Source organism: Pristiophorus japonicus, chromosome 6, assembly GCF_044704955.1.
Source record: "Pristiophorus japonicus isolate sPriJap1 chromosome 6, sPriJap1.hap1, whole genome shotgun sequence".
Taxonomy (NCBI): Eukaryota; Metazoa; Chordata; class Chondrichthyes; family Pristiophoridae; genus Pristiophorus; species Pristiophorus japonicus.
Window position 1 is genome coordinate 237,418,040 of NC_091982.1, and position 21,400 is coordinate 237,439,439.

The 21,400-nt window shown below is 44.6% G+C and overlaps 1 protein-coding gene across 1 annotated transcript in view; it reads right to left on the reverse strand.

The window, feature by feature from the left end:
• The window catches only part of LOC139265418 (succinate receptor 1-like), a 40,339-nt gene that overhangs the window by 2,456 nt on the left and 16,483 nt on the right, over nt 1-21,400 (reverse strand). The window contains exon 2 of the mRNA XM_070882416.1: nt 4,898-5,045. Within this exon, the coding sequence (XP_070738517.1) occupies nt 4,898-4,900 (3 nt within the window). The 5' untranslated portion in view covers nt 4,901-5,045. The remainder of the gene's footprint in view (nt 1-4,897; nt 5,046-21,400) is intronic.

Sequence of the window (21,400 nt, forward strand, 5' to 3'; positions counted from 1 at the left end):
TCCGCGGGAAGCCTTCGACTGCCATTTTTGGCCCAATAATTTTACTGTATCAGGAGATAACTGGCTCATCATTACTCAATTGACAGATTCAACAGTTGGCTCCACTTACTTAGAACCATAGCACACTAGAGGTTTACAACACCGAAGAAGGCCATACGGCCCATTATATCCGTGCCAACTCTCTGATGCAACAATCTAAAAACTAACCTCTGCCCCTATTTTATCACATGGCAGCTGTTGATATTTCTGCCATTCTTGACCCATCTTTTGTTTCTTTACTTGTCCCACTACCATCTCCTTTTGCTTTGTACTATCATCCCTTTTGTCTCTCTAATCTTTCCTGCCTTCCATCCTATCACAGACCTTCTCTTTAGTTCTTTCCACCCCTCCCCGCTTTCCCTGCCCCTTCACTTGCTTAAAAACCTGTTACATCTCTAACTTTTTCAGTTCGAACAAAGGGTCATTGACCTGAAATGTTGGCCCAGAAATTCCGGCCTCCCCGGGTCGTATGGAGTGTGTACGGACCCGGAAAGGCATTGCAAAAGCCGGTTTTCAACGCAAAATGCGCATGAGCTGAAAACTGGCTTTTCCGATCTGTCAAGCTGGAGCTGGAGCTCGACAGATCCTCTGTATATTGGGAGCGAGGACATTTGCACGGGCAAGATTGCGGGATTTACCCGTATCTTGCCCGGCAAATGTCCTGAAAACTCTTGCGCCTGATAAAAGCAGGTGCATAGCCTACTGTTACAGGCGTAAGAGTTTTAAAATACACAAAAACATTTTAAAATAAAATTATAAAAACACATTTTATTGTTAAAAACCCTCCCCACTATGGTAAGTTTATTTTAAATCATAATTAAAAAAACGTTTTTAAAAATCGGAAATATATATGTTTTTTATAATACATAAATAACTTTAATTTAAATGAATAAAAATATGTGGTGTATTTTTTCTATTTTTTTATTAGAGTTTTGTGTGTTGGGGGGGGGGTTCTCATTAATAATAATGGGAAATCCTTACAGAGTTCCCATTATTATGAATGAGAACATACTTTACTTTGAATTGAGTGTAATATCTCCAAGTTTGCAGATGACACTAAGCTGGGTGGCAGTGTGAGCTGTGAGGAGGATGCTAGGAGGCTGCAGGAGGACTTGGACAGGTTAGGTGAGTGGGCAAATGCATGGCAGATGCAGTATAATGTGGATAAGTGTGAGGTTATCCACTTTGGCTGCAAAAACAGGAAGGCAGAATATTATCTGAATGCTGACAGGTTAGTAAAAGGGGAGATGCAACGAGACCTGGGTGTCATGGTACATCACTCATTGAAGGTAGGCATGCAGGTACAGCAGGCAGTAAAGAAGGCAAATGGCATGCTGGCCTTCATAGCGTGATGATTTGAGTATAGGAGCAGGGAGGTCTAACTGCAGTTGTACAGGGTCTTGGTGAGACCACACCTTGAGTATTGTGTGCAGTTTTGGTCTCCAATCTGAGGAAGGACATTCTTGCTTTTGAGGGAGTGCAGCAAAGGTTCACCAGACTGATTCCCGGGATGGCAGGACTGACATATGAAGAAAGACTGTATCGACTCGGCTTATATTCACTGGAATTTTGAAGAATGAGAGGGGATCTCATAGAAACATATAAAATTCTGACGGGATTGGACAGGTTAGATGAAGGAAGAATGTTCCCGATGTTGGGGAAGTCCAGAACCAGGGATCACAGTCTAAGGGTAAGGGGTAAGCCATTTAGGACTGAGGGTGAGGAGAAACTTCTTCACTCAGAGAATTGTGAACCTGTGGAATTCTCTACTACAGAAAGTTGTTGAGGCCAGTTCATTAGACATATTCAAAAGGGAGTTAGATCTGGCCCTTACGGCTAAAGGGATCAAGGGGTATGGAGAGAAAGCAGGAATGGGGTACTGAAGCTGCACCACCATCATATTGAATGGTGTTGCAGGCTCGAAGGGCCGAATGGCCTACTCCTGCAACTACTTTCTTTGTTTCTATGTTTACCTTGATTGGCTGCCCAGAGCCATGTGACTGCAGCTCCAGGCCTGCGCACGTCCTGACGTGCACGTGCAGCGACGTGCAGTCAGTGGAGGCCTCAGGACTGGGAACTCACATGGGTGCAGCAGCTTCAGTTAGGTGCGCATCTTTTTAAAGTTTTTCCCTCGATCGCCAGTACGAAGCAGCCGACCGGGATTTCTGGGCCTTTTACTCTGTTTCTCTCTCCACAGATGCTGCCTGACCTGTTGAGTATTTCCAGCATTTTCTGGTCTTATTTTAGATTTACAGCATCCGCAGTATTTTTCTTTTGTAAAAAAGCTAACCTCCCCACCCTGCTCTTTCCCAGTAACCATGATGTATCTTCTTCTGCTTCAAATTTTTACTCTCACTGATCCCTTAAAACATGCATTGATCCCTGCCTCAACTATTCCATGCTCCAGGTCTCCTAACTTTACACAAGGTTAGGACTCACAGGATTGGGGGTAATATATTAGCTGAAATTTAAGATTGGTTAATGGACAGAAAACAGAGAGTAGGAATAAACGGGTCATTTTCGGGTTGGCAGGCTGTAACTAGTGGGGTACCGCAAGGATCGGTGCTTGGGCCTCAGTATTTACAATCTATATTAATGGCTTAGATGAGGGGACCGAGTGCAATGTATCTATGTTTGCTGACGATAAAAAGCGAAGTGGGAAAGTAAGCTGTGAGGAGTACACAAAGAGGCTGTAAAGGGACATAGACAGGTTAAGTGAGTGAGCGAGAAGGTGGCAAATGGAGTATAATGTGGGAAATGTGGTACTCACTTTGGTCGGATGAACGGAAAAGCATATTATTTTTTAAAAGGTGAATGATGAGCAACTGGTATTCAGATGGATTTGGGAGACCTGCACACAAATCACAAGCAAGTGCAGCAAGCAATTAGAAGCAAATGGTATGTTAGCCTTTATTGCAAGGGGTTTGGAGTATAAGGAATTGTCAGCCTTTATTGCAAGGGGTTTGGAGTATAAGGAATTGTTAGCCTTTATTGCAAAGGATTTGGAGTATAAGGAATTGTTAGCCTTTATTGCAAGGGGTTTTGAGTATAAGGAATTGTTGCTGTAATTATATAGGGCCTTGGTGAGACCACACTTGGAGTATTGTGTACAGTGTTGGCCTCTTTACCTAAGGAAGTATAAACTTACCTAAGAGGGATAGCAATGAAGGCACACTAGATTGATTCCTGGGGTGAGAGGGTGTTCTTATATGGAGAGATTGAGTAGAATGGGCCTATATTCTCTGGAGTTTAGAAGCATGAGAGGTGATCTCATTGAAACTTATAAAATTCTTAGAGGGCTTGACAGGGTGGATGCTGAGAGGCTGTTTTCGCTGGCTGAAGAATCTAGAACCAGGGTTCATAGACTTAGGATAAGGTCCGGCCATTTAGGATTGAGATGAGGAGGAATGTCTTCACTCAGTAAATCATTGGAATTCTCTACCCCAGAGGGCTGTGCATAGGCAATTGTTGAGTGTATTCAAGACTGAGATCGATTGACTTTTGGACAATTACGGCAATCAAGGGATTAAGGGGAAAAGACGAGAAAGTAGAGTTGAGGCAGAAGATCAGCCATGATCTTATTGAAACATAGAAACATAGAAAATAGGTGCAGGAGTAGGCCATTCGGCCCTTCGAGCCTGCACCACCATTCAATATGATCATGCCTGATTATTTTTGCAACTTTAGTTCCACATTCCTGCTTTCTCTCCATACTCCTTGATCTCTTTAGCCGTAAGGGCCACATCTAACTCCCTTTTGGATATATCTAACGAACTGGCCTCAACAACTTTCTGTAGAGAATTCCACAGGTTCACAACTCTCTGAGTGAAGAAGTTTCTCCTCATCTCGGTCCTAAATGGCTTACCCCTCACCCTTAGACTGTGACCCCTGGTTCTGGACTTCCCCAACATCGGGAACATTCTTCCTGCATCCAACCTGTCCAATCCCGTCAGAATTTTATATTGAGTGGGGGAGCAGGCTCGAGGGGCCAACTTGTACTCCTATGCCATATGTGCTTATGTTCTTAGTAATCACTCTCCTCACTATATTGATCATAATTTCAGATTGACAACTTTCTTGTAATTAATTCGTCAAGCAGAGGGAATAAGCCTTCCCTATTGGCTCCCGGTTAAACAACGCCTTGATTTCAAAATTCTCATCCTTGTTTACAAATCATTCCATGGCCTCGCCCCTCCCTATCTCTGTAAATCTTTTTCAGCCTCACAACCCCATAAGATGTCCGCGCTCCTCAAATTCTGCTCTCTTTAGCATCCCTGATTATAACTGCTCAACCATCGGTGGCCGTGCCTTCAGCTGCCTGGGCCCTAAGCTCTGGAACTCCCTCTCTAAGCCTCGCTGCCTCTCTACCTCTCTATCCTCCTTTAATATGGTCCTTAAAACCTACCTCTATAACCAAGCTTTTGGTCACCTGCATAATTTCTTCTTTTGTGGCTCGGTGTCAAAATGATCTGTTTTGTCTTGCAACACTGCTGTGAAGCGCCATGGGACATACAAATTTATCATAGTGTCTTAATTTGTGTACTCTATGTATCTATTTAGAAGACGTTGATTGAACGCAGCCTTCATTCAAAGAATGGGTATTAAGTGTCAATTCAGTAGATAGTATATGGCCTTGGGGATGGGTGCAGTGCTGTCGATTCACCGAATGATAGCAGGGCTAAAAGGGTTAAATTATGAGGTCAGGTTGCATAGACTAGGCTTGTAATTGCTGGAGTGTAGGAGATTAAGGGATGATCTAATTGAGGTGTTTAAGATGATTAAAGGATTATGATAGAAACAATGGAGAAAAATCTTTTGTTACCACAGTGCTGAAGTTAGAAAATAGACGTTATCTTACCATATTGGGGTGTAGTTTCCCCCAATTAGTCAGAGGCTGCGAGGCTGAAAAAGTATACTGCAGTGGGTAGACCACACCTCGATTACTGTGCCCGAACTTTGGTAAGAAGGTCGTGTCCCAGAAATTCACGATGTGCTGGTTTCGGAACCTGGAAGGATGAGATATAAACTTTTGTATTAGAAAATCCTAATACAAGCAACTCTCGATTATCCGCACACGGATGCAACGGGAAACCGTTGTAACGGCATTTAAAATTCCGTGTGTGTGCGCGCTGCTGCAGCGCCTGTCTCTCGCGGCTGCCGCAGATGTTGGAGCCCTTTCGGCCTGGGAAGGCATCGGGCTGGTACGTTCGGAGACCTTTCGGCCTGGGAAGGCAGCGCGCTCCGGAACCCCGGAGCTAGACAGTCTCCTCCTCGAGACCACCTGCATGCATGCTGGTAATGTCCATACTTAACTGCCTTGTTACTGTTTGTAGCTGATTGCACAATATTTATTCATTGATGTTTTAACTTTATAATGTCAACTCACTCTAACGGAGAAATTGTTTACCCGGCATAGCCCAATCCCCGAGGGACCCGGATAATCGAGAGTTGTCTGTATGATTAGGCAAAATCAACATGGTTTTATGAAAGGGAAATTGTGCTTGACAATGTTTTTTGAGGATGTAACTAGCAGGGTAGATAAAGGGGTACCAGTGGATGTCGTATATTTGGATTTTGAAAAGGCAATTAATATGGTGCCACATAAAAGGTTGTTACGCAAGCCAAGGGCTCATGGGGATGTGGGTAATGGCCTAGAGTTTGCGATCTGGATGACGGTGAACTGGCAGCGTTTGCCGTTGTTCCGCCTTTGAAACTGACTGCAACTTCGGGATTTGGCGCATGCGCAGGCGCGTATGGAAATCCTGTCATTTACAGCTCCGACACAGGCTACTCTGTGGCTCCATAAAACTCTCAGAGCCGGCAATCAAAGTGTAATCACTTAAATCCAGGGAAACTGATGAAAACTTCGGCTCCTCCGCCTCCTGTCCCGACGTCTACGGGGTCTCCTCAGTCGTGGCCCGACATGGCCAACAGCCCTTCTATCTTGACACCGTCGATCTAGAGCACGTAGAAGGTGACGTTGGAGAGCTAGTAATGCACCTATTAAATTGTCAAACTCAAGTTGCTACGAACCTGTAAGGTCAGATAAATCTGCCGCTGCAAAGTAAGAGGTTCACGCACCGTGCTCTGTCGAAATGTTGCACTCACTGTGACCTCCGATGAATCCGGTTGCTCCTCCCTTTAAATAGCTTCCAGGTATAGCCTACGGAAGGTGGGACCACCTGTTTTCTCTGGCGTGATTAGTGGCTGGCGCTAAATGAAGCGGACCGCCTAATTTTGTGAGCGCAGCACACGTGCTGATGTCATGATCTGACTGAAATCACGTGGCGAGGCGGTACCGTTTTGCGCCGCCGGTAAACCTGAACCAAATTTCCCGGCGGACGGTACAATCTGCGTGGCCGGGTGGTAAGCTATTCAAGACACATTAACGCCCCTCCAGGGCGCATGATGAGGCCCTACACAAATGAATTTCTCTCCCACAGCATTCTGGCTAGTTTTAAACGCTTTGGCCTAGATTTGGGCCAACTTTGTGACCATCTTTTCGCCGCGATTTGACACTCCGCGGCGAAAACCCGGTGGGTGGGATCCTCGGCCCCCTCTTTGTGATGGCTGGGGAGAGGTGCACTGAAGTGCAACGATGCAAATTGCATTTGCATTGGACTTTCGGCACTGTCCTGACCCTTCCGCCACGCCCAGAATACCGACAGGGTCAAACCTGTCAGTACAATCCCCTTCCAGCAGCGGTAAGTGTGAAGACCTGCAAAAAGGTAAGTTAAAGTTTTTTTATATTTTTTATTATTTTGCAGCGATTTAGTAGGTAAGTGCTTTTTGAAAGTTTTGTGTATTTTATTTTGTTTTTTGCAATTTTTGTTTGTGTTTGCCCGCTCCCAAGGCCTCTCTCGCAGCACGAAGGGCCTCGGACTAAAGTTATCGAAATTCGCGGTTTGCCGTAATTTTGGCGTAAAATTACCGTTTTCGCTGAAAACCGAAAATCTAGCTCTTTATATTTCACATTTGGTGCATTTTAATTCAAATAAACAAGGAAAAAGAGAGTGACATTTAGACCACCCGCAATGTCACTTTGCCAAAACAGTCACCATCCCAAAAATGATCTCCGGTTCATAGAAACACTGCAGCTCATCCAAATCCCCATCTGTTCAGACAACCACTCTTTCCTTCTCTAATCCTCACAGTTTATACTGGAACTCTTCCCCTACTTCCCTTTCAATTTAAGCTGGCAGTCTCCTCCCTCCAACCCATTCAAGCTGGCACCATTATTTTCATTATAACTGCTCAACCATTGGTGGCCGTGCCTTCAGCTGCCTGGACCCTAAGCTCTGGAACTCGCTCCCTAAACCTCTCCGCCTCATTATCTCTCTTTCCTCCTTTAAGACGCTCCTTAAAACCTACCTCTTTGACCAAGCATTTGGTCATCTGCCGTAATTTCTTCTTATGTGGCTCAGTGTCAAGTTTGTCTGTTTTGTCTTATGGCACTGCTGTGAAGCGCCTTGGGACGTTTTACTACATTAAAGGCGCTATATAAATAAAAGTTGTTGGTGTTGTTGTTCAAGTTGATAGGCTTCTTTCCCCCCTAGTTCAATCTTTTCACATTTTTCTTTCCTCCAATCCCCTCAATTAATACTGATACTCATCCCTCCCCAGTCCAGCTCTGTTAAAGCTGGCATGCTGTTTCCTCCACACCCTTACAGCACACTCGCAGCTCCCCCCAACCCAAAGCTCCATTCCCTCTCCCCTTCATTGCCACCCATTCCCTCTCTGATCCTTGTGGAGCATCACTACTCACTTTCCGCCAATGTGAATAGTTACCTTTTACCCCTACTCTCTGCTTTCTGTCTTGAAGCCAGCTAGCTACCCATTCTGTTACTTTTCCCCTGACTCTGCATTCTCTTACCTTGTTCATCAATCTATTATAGGGTACCTTATCGAATGCCTTTTGAACATCCAGATAAATTACATCTACTCCTTTACCATTGTCTACTCTTTCTGTTACCTCTTCAAAAACTTTAATGAGGTTGGTCAAGCAAAACTTTCCCTTTTGAAATCCTTGCTGTCTATTCGTTATTATATTTTTGATTTATTAATGCGCCTGTAAAATATTTTTATTCATTTGTTTTATGTTCCTTAATAATTTAATTTTGTAGACCCTGTCTATCCCTTAATGGCCCTATTCCTATCCCAACCTTTCTATTTTATTAATGTGCCTGTAAAATATTTTTACTGTTTTGTTTTATGTTCCTTAATAATTTAATTTTGTAGATCATCTTTGCATTCCTAATTGTTTTTGACTTCTCTCCTAATCTTTTCATAGTCTCCCTTATCATGCATTCCCCTGCAGTCTATGTACTTACTGTATGCCTCTTTCCTTACCTTCAATTGTTTGCTTATGGCTTTATTCATCCATGGAGTCTCATTAGCATTTAGTTTGTTCTTTCCTTTTAGCGGAAGATACTGTTCCTGCACTCTGTTGAACACTGTTTTAAATGTTTCCCATTGTTGCTCTACATTGTTTTTTGTCAATATTGTTGTCCATGTTATTTTCCCAAGTTCTATTCTCAGCCCCTCAAAATCAGTTTTTCTCCAATCTATTAACTTGGTTTTCATCATACTTATATCCTTCTCAATTATCATCTTAAAGCATATTATATTATGGTCACTATTGCCTAGATGTTCCCCCACTTTTACTTCTCTTGTCTGCTCTGATTCATTCCCCATTACTAGATCCAATAGCGAATCCTCCCTGTTGGGCTTTTTACATATTGGGTTAGAAAGGAGTCCTGTACACATTTTAGGGACTCCATTCCCTTATCCCCTTTACTTACCTCTTCTGTCCAATTAATATCAAGGTCGTTGAAATCCCCCATGATTATTATTCTATGTTTTTTACTCATTTCCATAATTTGTCTGCATATTTCTTTCTCCACCTCCCTCTCACTATTAGGTCGTCTGTAGACTACACCTACTACCATGATTGATCCTTTATTATCTTTCCATTCCCTTTCACTTTCATTGCCATCCATTCTTTCCCTTCCCTCTCCCCTCATTGCTCTCCATTCTCCCCCCTCCCTCTCCCTCTACCTTCCATTTCACTCCCTAGTGCTACTGTTAATGGAAAGAATCATTAAATTTTCAGGTATTCCTGGCCTTCCAAGAGTACCTTTCTGTAGTGTGCAGAGGAGCAGTGCAGAGGGGAGAGATTCTGATGCATTAGATGCAAGATGCACTGCAGTAACCCGCCATGGCATCTCCGACAGCACTTCCCAAACCTGTGACCTCTACTACCGAGAAGGTCAAGGTCGGCAGGCGCATGGGGACACCATCACCTCCAAGCTCCCTTCCAAGTCACACACCATCCTGACTTGGAAATATATCGCCATTCCTTTATCGTTGCTGGGTCAAAATCCTGGAACTCCCTCACTAATAGCACTGTGGGAGGACCTTCACTATATGGACTGCAGTGGTTCAAGACAGCGTCTCATCACCACCTTCTCAAGGACAATTAGAGATGTGCAATAAATGCTGGCCTTGCCAGCAATGCCCACATCCCATGAACAAAAACAACAAAAAAAATTGGTGCAGAGCTGAGTGAAGTGGTTCTGGTCCATTGGGAGCAATGCTGATGGGAGAGGTACTGGTTTTTTGGGAGCAGTGTTGAGGGGAGAGGTTCTGCTCCATTGGGAAAATGTTGAGGTAGAGGTTCTGATCCACTGGGAGCAGTACTGAGGGGAGAAGTTCTGACCCATTTGGATTAATGCTGAGGGAAGTGGTTCTGATCCATTGAGAGCAGTGCTGAGGGGAGAAATTCTGGTCCATTGGCAGCAATGCTGAGGGGAGAATTCTAATCCATTGGGAGCATTGCTGAGTGGAGAAATTCTGGTCCATTGGGAGCAGTGCTGAGGGGAGAAGTTCTGATCCACTGGGAGCAATGCTGAGGGAAGCGGTTCTGATCCATTGGGAGCAGTGCTGAGGGAGAACCACATGCCTTTTCAAATCCTGAGAATTGAACATCACTTCTATCCTGAAATAAAAAAACGGGGCAATATGGTACATACCCATGAACACACTCCACTACATGCCGTTTAGGTTAATATTTCCTCCTTTCAAATATGCATTTCCCTTCTCCAAACCACTTTGCCCACCCCAGCTGTGCCAACAGGTGGAATTGCCTTTACCAAGGCCACGCCGATTCAAACTGCGAGAAGGCATGCAGGGCCAGACCGTGGATGACTCTTCTTCTGACTTCAATGGTAAAGAATATTGGGCGGGGTGCGAAATAGGCTGCCGATTGGCTATCGCTCATTCTGCGCTGCATCTCAGGTCAAATTTCAGCCCTGTTATATGGTCCTTGTGGAACATTGTTGTGCGCACATTGTTTCCGTAGATTATAACAGTGAAGGGTGTTGATAGACTAGATAAAGAGATACCGTTTCCACGGGCAATGGGGGCAGTAACCAGATGACACTGATTGAAGATAAATGGTAAACCAATCTGTACTTTAATAAAAAAACAGATTATCTGGTCATTAACACATTGCTGTATGTGGGAGCTTGCTGTGCGCAAATTTTCTGCCACGTTTTCCACATTACAACAGTGACTAAAGTCCAAAGGTACTTAATTGACTGTAAAGCCCTTTGAGACATCCAGTGGTCATGAAAGATGCTATATAAATCCAATTCTTTCTTTATGTATATAAGGTCCAAGATAAGGGCTGCCACAACTATGCAAAGAGTTACTTGATCTTAGTTAATAGCTATGACATTTCAACACTGAAATGAACATTGCCAGAAGGCATGAGGGATTACTTTCCAACATCCTTCACAACTGGAGAACCAGTTCTGCTGTTGCCTTGCCTCGTACGTTGCACGTTCTTTCCTGCAATTGGCGACCTTCTCCAACTGCTGCTGTTTTACTAGCGTGCCCTGCACTGACTACCGTAACCATCGACCAGAAACGGTAACCCTGTTTCTCTCTCCACAGACGCTGCCCTGACCTGCCGAGCATTTCCAGCATTTTCTGCTTTTATTTCAGATGTCCAGCATCAGCAGTATTTTGCCTTTGTGTAAGAAACACCTTGTTGAAATGGACTAAATGGGATTCTATCTAAAATTCTTAATGCAGTAAGCAGAACAACTTAATTTTATATTCCATTCAGATCTAAGCTGCCTATTAGTTTGCTACTTTCATTCTCGAGAGGAAACAGTTTGACCTTATTAAGCCCAAGTAGCCTTGCTGTGCAGTCGGTGTGATGAGAGTAGAATGATAAACAGCCCTGTTGCAATAAAGAGCTGGTCTCAGTAAAAGTGACCATGAAACTGTCGGATTGACGTAAAATCCCAACTGGTTCACTTATGTCTTTTAGGGAAGGAAACCTGACGTCCTTACCCGGTCTAGGCTATAGGTGACTCCAGTCACATATCTACTTGGTTGATTCTCAAGTGGCCAAGTCAGCCACTCAGTTGTGTCAAACTCAGGGCAACGAGGGATGGGCAATAAATGCCGGCCATGCCAGTGACACCCACATCCCGAGAATTAAAATTTACAGTCTGCACAGGGATAGCAAGTTTTTAAACAGAAATTAGGGAAGTAAGGAGCTGATAATGAGAAGCTGCTGAAAATAATTACAAATAAAGAATGAAAATCAACAGACTGCCTGAGCTTCCTTATTGACCAAACCCACAGCTTATGTCCTGTTTACTGACTTTGTGATTGGCTGAATTATTTTGTAACAAAGCGTTGGGGTTTTGTATCTAGAACAATAGAATTGAAAAGCAAAGAAATTACCTTAAACATATGTAGAACCTTGATTAGACCACACTTGGAGTACTGTGCATAGGTCTGGTCTTCAGATTATAAAAAGGATATATAGGCACTGGAGAAGATGCAAAAAAAATTCACATTCAGTAGTTGAGAAGCAGTTGAGGCAAATAGCATAGATGTATTTCAGGGGAAACTAGATAAGCACATGAGGGAGAAAGGAATAGATGGTTATGCTGATAGAGTTAGATGAAATGGGGTGGGAGGAGGTTCGTGTGGAGTATAAACACCGGCAAAATCTTGCGGAGGCAGAGCTGGTGATAATTCTCCAGCGATTTGAGGTGTCTGCTGTATATAGTCCATATCTATGAGCCATATATGAGGGCGAGTATCACTACTGCACTGTAGACCATGAACTTAGTGCCAGATTTGAGGTCCTGGCCTTCAATCACTCTCTTCCTCAGGTGACCAAAGGCTGCGCTGGTGCACTGAAGGCAGTGTTGGATCTCATCGTCAATGTTTGCTCTTGCTGACAGTAGGCTCCCGAGGTATGGCAAATGGTCCACATTGTCCAAGGCCTCATCATGGATTTTGATAATCGGGGAGCAGTGCTGCGTGGCAGGAGCGGGTTGGTAGAGGACCTTTGTCTTACGGATGTTTAGCATAAGGCCCATGATCTCGTATACCTCAGTGAAGGTGTTGACGATGGCTTGGAGTTCAGCCTCCGAGTGTGCGCAGACGCAAGCGTCATCTGCGTACTGTAATTCAATGACAGAGAATGGGATGACCTTGGATCTGGCCTGGAGGCAATGAAGGTTGAACAGGTTCCCATTAGTTCTATAGTTTAGTTCCACTCCAGCGGGGAGCTTGTTGAGAGTGAGATGGAGCATTGCAGCGAGGAAGATCGAGAATAGCGTTGGTGCGATGACACAGCCTTGCTTGACCCCAGTCCAGACATGGATTGGGTCTGTGGTGGATCCGTTGTTCAGGATCACAGCTTACATGTCATCGTGGAGTAGACGGAGGATGGTGACAAACTTTTAAGGGCAGCCGGACTATATACAGCAGACATCTCAAAACGCTGGAGAAGTATCTCCAGTGCTGCCTCCGCAAGATCCTGCAAATCCATTGGCAGGACAAACGCACCAACGTCAGTGCTCTCGCTCAGGCCAACATCCCCAGCATTGAAGCATTAACTATGCTCGATCAGCTCCGTTGGGTGGGCCACATTGTCCGCATGCCTAACATGAGACTCCCAAAGCAAGCGCTTTACTCTGAGCCTCGATACGGCAGGCAAGCCCCAGGTGGGCAGTGGAAATGCTTCAAGGACACCCTCAAAGCCTTGATAAAATGCAACATATCCACCGACTCCTGGGAATCCTTGGCCCACGACCGCCCAAAGTGGAGGAATAGCATCTGGGAGGGCACTGAGCACCTCGAGCCCCATCACTGAGAACAAGCAGAAACTAAGAATAGAGAGCGGAAGGAGCGTGCATCAACCCAAGCTCCCCGACCACCCTTTCCTTCAACCACTGTCTGCCCCACCTGTGACAGAGATTGTAGGTCCTGCATTAGACTCCTCAGTCACCTGAGCACTCACTTTTAGAGTGGAAACAAGTCTTCCACGACTCCGAGAGACTGCCTTTGATGATGATGAACCAGTTGGGCTGAATGGCCTGTTTCTGTGATGTAAGTTCTATGTAACAGGGCTAACCACCCCATATGCATAATTGAAATGAAGGGAATTTCAGAAATCAGCTATTCCTCTTTATGTTTGTTTATTTATTATTTCTTCCCAATTTTTTCTCATGCCCAACTTTTCTGAAGACTTCCTGACCAAGTGTTCGTAGTCTAGTCTAGGGACATACCCTGCTCCACCACCCTCTCAGGCAGTGCATTCCAGATCCTAACCACTCGCAGCGTTAAAAAGTTTATCCTCATGTCGCCTTTGGTTATTTTGCCAATCACTTTAAATCTGTGTCCTCTGGTTCTCGACCCTTCCACCAATGGGAACAGTTTCTCTCTATCTACTCTGTCTAGACCCCTCATGATTTTGAACACCTCTATCAAATCTCCTCTCAACCTTCTCTGTTCCAAGGAGAACAACCCCAGCTTCTCTAGTCCACTTTCTTTTTTGGTATTGAGCGTTGCAGACCAGACAGGTCCCTGGTTCTATTCATATCCTGTATCGAATCAGACAATTTTCTCAGTGTCCATGGACTAAAGAAAAGTCTTTGTACCCATGGGATTAGAAAGAGGAACAATTAAAAATGCTAAAGGGATTCGATAGGCTAGATACCAAGAAACTATTTCCTCTAGTGCGGGAATCCAGAACAATGGGACATAGTCTTAAAAATTAGAGCTAGGACATTCAGGAGTAATACCAGGAAACATTTCTTCACACAAAGGGTAGCGGGAATCTGGAATTTCCAAAGCCAAAAGGCTGTGAATGCTGGGCAGGTCAACTGAAATTTTTGAGATTGAGATCAAAAAACTTTTGTTAAGGTTATCAAAGGATATGGAGCAAAAGTGGGGAAATGGAGTTGAAGTTCCTTTCCGCCTTGATCGAATACAATGGCGGAGCAGGCATGAATGGCTGAATAGCCACCTGCGACAGAGTAATCAATGCTGAATTGAAAGAGGTGGAGAGGTGGTGTAACTGGAAGGGGTAAAAATAACCACCACTCCTGCTGCAGACAAACCTTTACAAGAGTTACACATCTCCTTAGCAATAATGTTACATAGCTGCTCAATACCGAGTATTAAGTTATGTAATGTGAGGGCAGTCTTGTATCTTGGCGTGCCAGGGGATTTTATTTTGTTTTAATCCCATTGATCTATTTTTTTAACTTAACTTTTACTTTTGGCAACTGATGACTGATTTAAAACAGTTGCACGAGGTGGTTCATTGTTTTTAATACATGGTATACATTTGCTATTTTGTGACCAGCTATGCAGACCCTGCTCACTTCCCAGTCGGATGGGAAAAGAAACATAGAAAATAGGTGCAGGAGTAGGCCATTCGGCCCTTCTAGCCTGCACCGCCATTCAATGAGTTCATGACTGAACATGCAACTTCAGTACCCCATTCCTGCTTTCTTACAATACCCCTTGATCCCCCTAGTAGTAAGGACTTCATCAAACTCCTTTTTGAATATATTTAGTGAATTGGCCTCAACAACTTTCTGTGGTAGAGAATTCCACAGGTTCACCACTCTCTGGGTGAAGAAGTTTCTCCTCATCTCGGTCCTAAATGGCTTACCCCTTATCCTTAGACAGTGCGCAACACATATGAATCTTTGTACCACTGTCTGTCAGTGTTGAGGCTGACTGGATGCTTTGGTCTGTACAATATGTAGAGCTCAGATCTCTTACTCCATGGCTCTCCCTCAAATGGAATGCCATCGAGCCAGAAAACTTAATGGAGAGATACACCCGAGAACTGAGATCCTTTTTAAGACGCAGTTAATAGTGAGATGGCAGCCCTCTCGTGTACAATTGGCTGCCTTCAGCTGGAAATGAATCTTTTCTTGATAAGTAGGGACCCTCTCATTCTATCTCATTTGGGAGTCTGCCTCATTTTGTCTTTCCTCTTCCATGGCATAGGTAGATCTTTCTGAGTTTTCTCCTCTTCACTCATGAAGTCATTGGGGGGGGGGGGGGAAATTGGGCACAGGCAGGGGGCTACCCATTCTACAACATGGCTGATATTTAGTTCTATTGATAGAAAGAAAGGCTTGCATTTATATAGCGCCTTTCACGACCACCGGCCGTCCCAAAGCTTTTTATTTACAGTCAGTGAAGTACTTTTTGAAGTGTGTAATGTAGGAAACGCATTGATGTCAGCGAAGCTGAGTATCGGGCAGGAGGGTCTGACGGGCATCCGAAACGATTGTGCCTGTTTAGTGCCCCTGCCCATGTCGAATTTCACAACCCTTGCTGGCTACGGTTTAATCAGCGCCAGTAGCCCTCTGGTACCTCACCCAAGCGAATGGGGGTAACTTTCAATGTCACTGCCTGCGTGGTAATGGGCCAGAATGGATCACCCACCTGTTATGGAGCCCACCCGACTTTCATTGGCATCGAAAGCAATCAAAATGAAAATCAACCGGATTCGATAATGGGCAGACGATCCACTCCGCCAGCTCACCGCTCAAGCATCAGTCTTGATGTACTTCCATTTACACAGCACCTTCAATGTAGTCAAACGCCCCAAGGCACGCCAAAGGAGCGTAAGCAGATAAAATTTGATACTGAGCCGCGTAAGGAGATATTAGGATAGGTGACCAGAAGCTTGGTCAAAGAGGTAGGTCTTAAAAGAGGAGAGGGAGAGGTCGAGAGGAGATGAGGTTTAGGGAGGGATGTCCAGAGTTTTGGGCCTTGACGGTTCAAGGCACGGCCACCAATGGTGCAGTGAAGGAAGTCCTTCCATTGCCATTGCAACAGAAATGCTGGCTGCTGGTTTTCTCTTTGAACAACTCTTTAACGGAGGGAAGTACCCTCTCAGGGTTATCTGCGCTTCTAAATACCCTTTGAACATGGCGGACCTGAAATTCCTTGAGGCTTCCACTTGTCTCCTACTGGCAGGAGACCAGCAGAACCTCTAGTGCAACAGCGGAGACCCGTTTGCGCAGTGTCCGCGTGGTGCGATGTGATGAAAGTCTCCGCTCTGTCAGCCGTAAGGGAGTCCTTTGTGAAATGAGCCTCAATCTAATGGGACTGGAGCGACAGCGCGAAACTGTTCCTCGGTCAGCAGTAATTGACAGTCTCCCTCAGAGAGGCCACAGGAGGGAATGGTGTGGGACATTGAACACAAAGTCACACCCTGCGACAGTTGGAGGTCGTCTTCCAAATTCAGGGATTCTTCTTAGGGCAAAGTAGAAGAAGCTTCACTCTGTAGCTAGCTTTGCTATACCAGACCCAGGAGTTCTTGATGCTGACACTGGGCGCCAGAGAAAACATTCCATTCCTCAGCACTAAGATGCTCAGCACAAAGAATTCAAATTGAGAAAGTATTTTGTAACTGCTTCATTTTTGACGCTGTCCTTGTCATTCTCTAATGCTAGACTTTGAACAGTGGCCTCCAGTGGAATACAATGGTATCTGTTGCATTATACGACCAGAGAGAAAATCTGGATAATATATTTGTGTGCCTGTGCAAGGTTAAGGACAATTACTTCTGAGCACCAATTCATCATTGTGTTACGATTTCCAGTCAAATGCGATGCAAAACTAACTCACTATGTCAATCAGATATGAGTGCGTTATGTTATGCTATTTTATATGAACTGATATCTGTTCGTAAATACAGGGAATAATCAGTCCCGGCTCTTCCGCTTCTCACCGTCTAAAATGATTTCAATTACACAAGTTTTTTATCAAGTGAACTGGTGTCGGATGTCAGTTCCTTCATTTCATCATTATCAAAACTACTGTTTTTGAGGAAGCAACACAATTGTGACAGTCGTCAAAAATATGTCATGAGTACCTTACTTTCCGAGTACCTGTTTGTTGACAATGTCACAGTAATACTGCAAGCAGTTTGGGGTGTGTCAGTCATGGCTCAGTTAGTATCACTCTTGCCTCTGGGTCAGAAAGTTGTGGGTTGATAGCCCTCATTCCAGAGACTTGAGCACATCATCCAAGCTGACACTCCAGTGTGAGTACTGAGGGAGTGCCGGTCTTTTGGGTGAGGTGTTAAATTGGAGCCCCGCCTGCCCTCTTAGGTGGATGTGAAGTGATTGAAGAAGAGCAGGGCAGTCCTGTCAATATTTATCCTGCAACCAACATCATTAAAAAAAAACAGATTACATGAACATTTATAAACTATTTCAAGAAGGGAGGTAGGAAGGCAAAACTGGGTTTGGGAGAGTGTTTTAAAGGACAGGGGAGTAATGGCTGAATGATTACCCTCTACTGGTAGAAGGAACAGAAGACTCAAAATAATACAATATCTGCAGGGTTCAGGGAATTTGTATGCGGAACTTTTCCTCAGGAGATTTAATGAATGGGGGTTCATGATAGGATAAATTGTGTGTTTCCTGGAGACAGAATGGGCTCGAGAAGCCAACTAGCCATTCATCGAATCCTAGAATGGTTACAGCACAGAAGGAGGCCATTCGGCCCGATGAGCCCGTGCCGGCTCTCTGCAAGAGCACTTCAGCTAGTCCCACTTCCCTGCCCTTTCCCTGTAGCCCTGCAATTTTTTTTCCTTCAGGTACTTATCCAATTCCCTTTTGAAAGCCGCGATTGAGTCTGCCTCCACCACCCTCTCAGGCAGCGCATTCCCGATCCTAACCACTCGCTGCGTAAAAAAGTTTTTCCTTATGTCGCCTTTGGTTCTCCTGACAATCACCTTAAATCTGTGTCCTCTGGTTCTCACCCCTACCGCCAATGGGAACAGTTTCTCTCTATCTACTCTGTCTCGACCCCTCGTGATTTTGAACATCTCTATTAAATCTCCTCTCAACCATCACTGCTCTAAGTAGAACAACCCCAGCTTCTCCAGTCTATCCACGTAACTGAAGTCCCTCGTCTCTGGAACCATTCTTGCAAATCTTTTCCGCACCCTCGCTAAGGCCTTCACATCCTTCCTAAAGGATATATATAATAGATGTCCGTGGATTGTGAGGAACCCCAGCCCATTCATTTCTTAACGCCCCAGTGATTTTTTTTGTGCTGGGTGTTGCTCACAGCATTGTCCAGGAGATTAATGTTTAATTCCTGGAGCGTTTAGGGAAATCCTGGAGGGTTGGCAACCTTGGTGTGGAGATGTCAGGTGAGCTTAGCGTCCATCTCATCTCTGAGATCCTCATATCTGGGAACACAGATGACCGGGTACTGGAGGGCAGCTGACAAATAAGCAAAGGTACTCCTGCAAGACCCTCATTGACCTTCAGACATGGAAAGGAAGAAAATGTAAAAAAAGAAGAGAATATTATTTAAATGTATCTGGGACATCAAAACAAAAATAGAAAAATAGAAATAGAAAATGTGCGCACAGGCTCGAAGAGGCCCCGCAAGTTCCTGGTTTAGACCCACAAAGCATGTGCACCAAAATCCGGCACTTGCGAACTTCTTTGACAGATCCAACGCATACAAAAGTAAAGGGTCTCTGCGGGTGGACATTGGGCTATTTGCCCAACTCTTACCCAGCGAATGTCCTTAACACATAAGGCCTGCTTTTACCAACGTAAGAGTTTTAAAAGATAGAAAAATTAAATGTTATAATTAATTTTTATATTAAAAATCCTGTCCATTAAGGTAAGTTTATTTTTAACCCTATTAAACCATTTTTTAAATATTTTCAAAAATATAAATTTTTTTCCTAAAACATCTAATTTCATATGTGAGGTTTAAAAAAAAATTTATTGTGTTGTGTTTCTGTGTTTTCGGGCTATTCTCGTTGCTAGTATTGGGAGCTCGTACAAACGGAACTCACCATTACTATCAATGAGAATATTACATTGTGATTGGTGGTCCAGGCCCACATGATCCCAGGTTGTGCTTACGCTCGTGGGATGCATGGGGCTCTGCGCTGTGCTGTGTATCTGGACCTTGGACTGGAAGTGTTCGTTCCTCGGGGACCACCAGGTACTTTTGTAAAAAAAATTTTGGTCGGAGGACAGCAGCTGGCGCAATTTTTGGCCCAGGTGATTTCACATCAGTACAGCAGTAGTTCTCCAAAACTGGCTTGACCTCTACTGGTGCATGAGAGCTATCTCAAAATGGACTCACTAAAAGAGCTGAAAACAGGACTGATACTTATAAAGGGAGTTTGGTTCTCCTTCACCACCAGGTAGCTAAGTCTCACAGCTGACTGACCCTTCCCTCGAGTCAGCAAACTCACCACATGGGCATTTTGGTCAACTTTAATTTAACTCACAGGCTGCTCAGCAACCATCATGTGCGAGCCAATCTGCCGAACAAATCTATTTTTGTGTTATCTGCATTCTGCTGTCAGGCGGTGGCAGAAGCTTGTTTAAACATTTATCAAAGTAATTATCCTGGATTAAGATGTTTTCAGAGATCAGCTTACTCCTTCATCAGTGCGCAGTGATACTGCTGGGAATGGTAGCATAGAAACATAGAAATTTACAGCGCAGAAGGAGGCCATTTCAGCCCATCGTGTCCACGCCGGCCGACAAAGAGCTGCACGGCCCTCGGTCAGCAGCCCTGAAGGTTACATATAAACCTATGAACACTGAACAATGGCGGAAAGGTAAAGAGCCACCGGCCCAACCAGTCCGCCCCACACAACTGCGACACCCCCTGCACCGCAACATTTTATACTCCACCCCAACTGGAGCCATGCGATCTCCTGGGAGAGGCAAAAAAAGCAGATAAAAACCCAGGCCAATTGGGGAATAAAATCTGGGAAAATTACTTTCCGACCCATCCAAGCAATCAAAAATAGTCCAGGAGATCACCTTGGCCGTATTTGATTCCCTGCAGTACTTAGCATCGTATCTGCGCCAGCCAACAAGAGGTTATCCAGTCTAATCTCACTTACCAGCTCTAGGTCCATAACCCTGCATGCTACGGCACTTTAAGTGTCCATCCAAGCACCTTTTAAATGTGGTGAGGGTTTCTGCCTCTAGCACTTTTCCAGGCAGTGAGTTCCAGACCCCCACAACCCTCTGCGTGAAGAAGCTTCCCCTCAAATCCCCTCTAAATCTTCCACCACCAACCACCTTAAACCTATGCCCCCTCGTAATTGACCGCTCCACCAAGAGAAATAGGCTCTTGCTATCCACTATAACCAGGCTCCTCAAAATTTTATACACCTCAATGAGGTCTCCCCTCAGCCTCCTCTGTTCCAAGGAGAACAAACCAAGCCTATCCAATCTCCTCTGCACCCTCTCTAGTACAATCACGTCTTTCCTATAATACGGTGACCAGAACTGCACGCAGTATTCCAGCTGTGGCCTAACCAGAGTATTATACAATTTAAGCATAACCTCCTTGCTCTTATATTCTATGCCTCGGCCAATAAAGGCAAGCATTCCGTATGCCTTCTTAACCAACTTATCAACCTGGCCTGCTACTTTCAGGGATCTGTGGACAAGCACTCCAAGGTCCCTTTGTTCATCTACATTTTTAAGTGGCCTACCGTTTAATGTGTATACCCTTTCCTTATTAGCCCACCCCAAGTGCATTACCTCACACTTCTCCGAATTAAATTCCATTTGCCACTGTTCTGCCCACTTGACCAGTAGATTACATAAGAACATAAGAACGTAAGAAATAGGAACAGGAGTAGGCCATACGGCCCCTCGAGCATGCTCCGCCATTCAATAAGATCATGGCTGATCTGATCATGGACTCAGTTCCACCTCCCTGCCCGCTCCCCATAACCCCTTATCCCCTTTGATATCCTCCTGCAGTACATGACTTTCCTCATCACACAGCCAATTTTAGTGTCATCTGCAAACTTCTTAATTATACTCCCTAAATTCAAATCTAGATCATTGATGTATACCACAAAAAGCAAGGGACCCAGTATTGAGCCCTGCAGATCCCCACTAGAAATATCCTTCCGGTCAGAAAAACATCCATCAATCATTATTCTTTGCTTCCTACCTCTGAGCCAATTTTGGATTCAACTTGCCACTTTGCCCTGGATCCC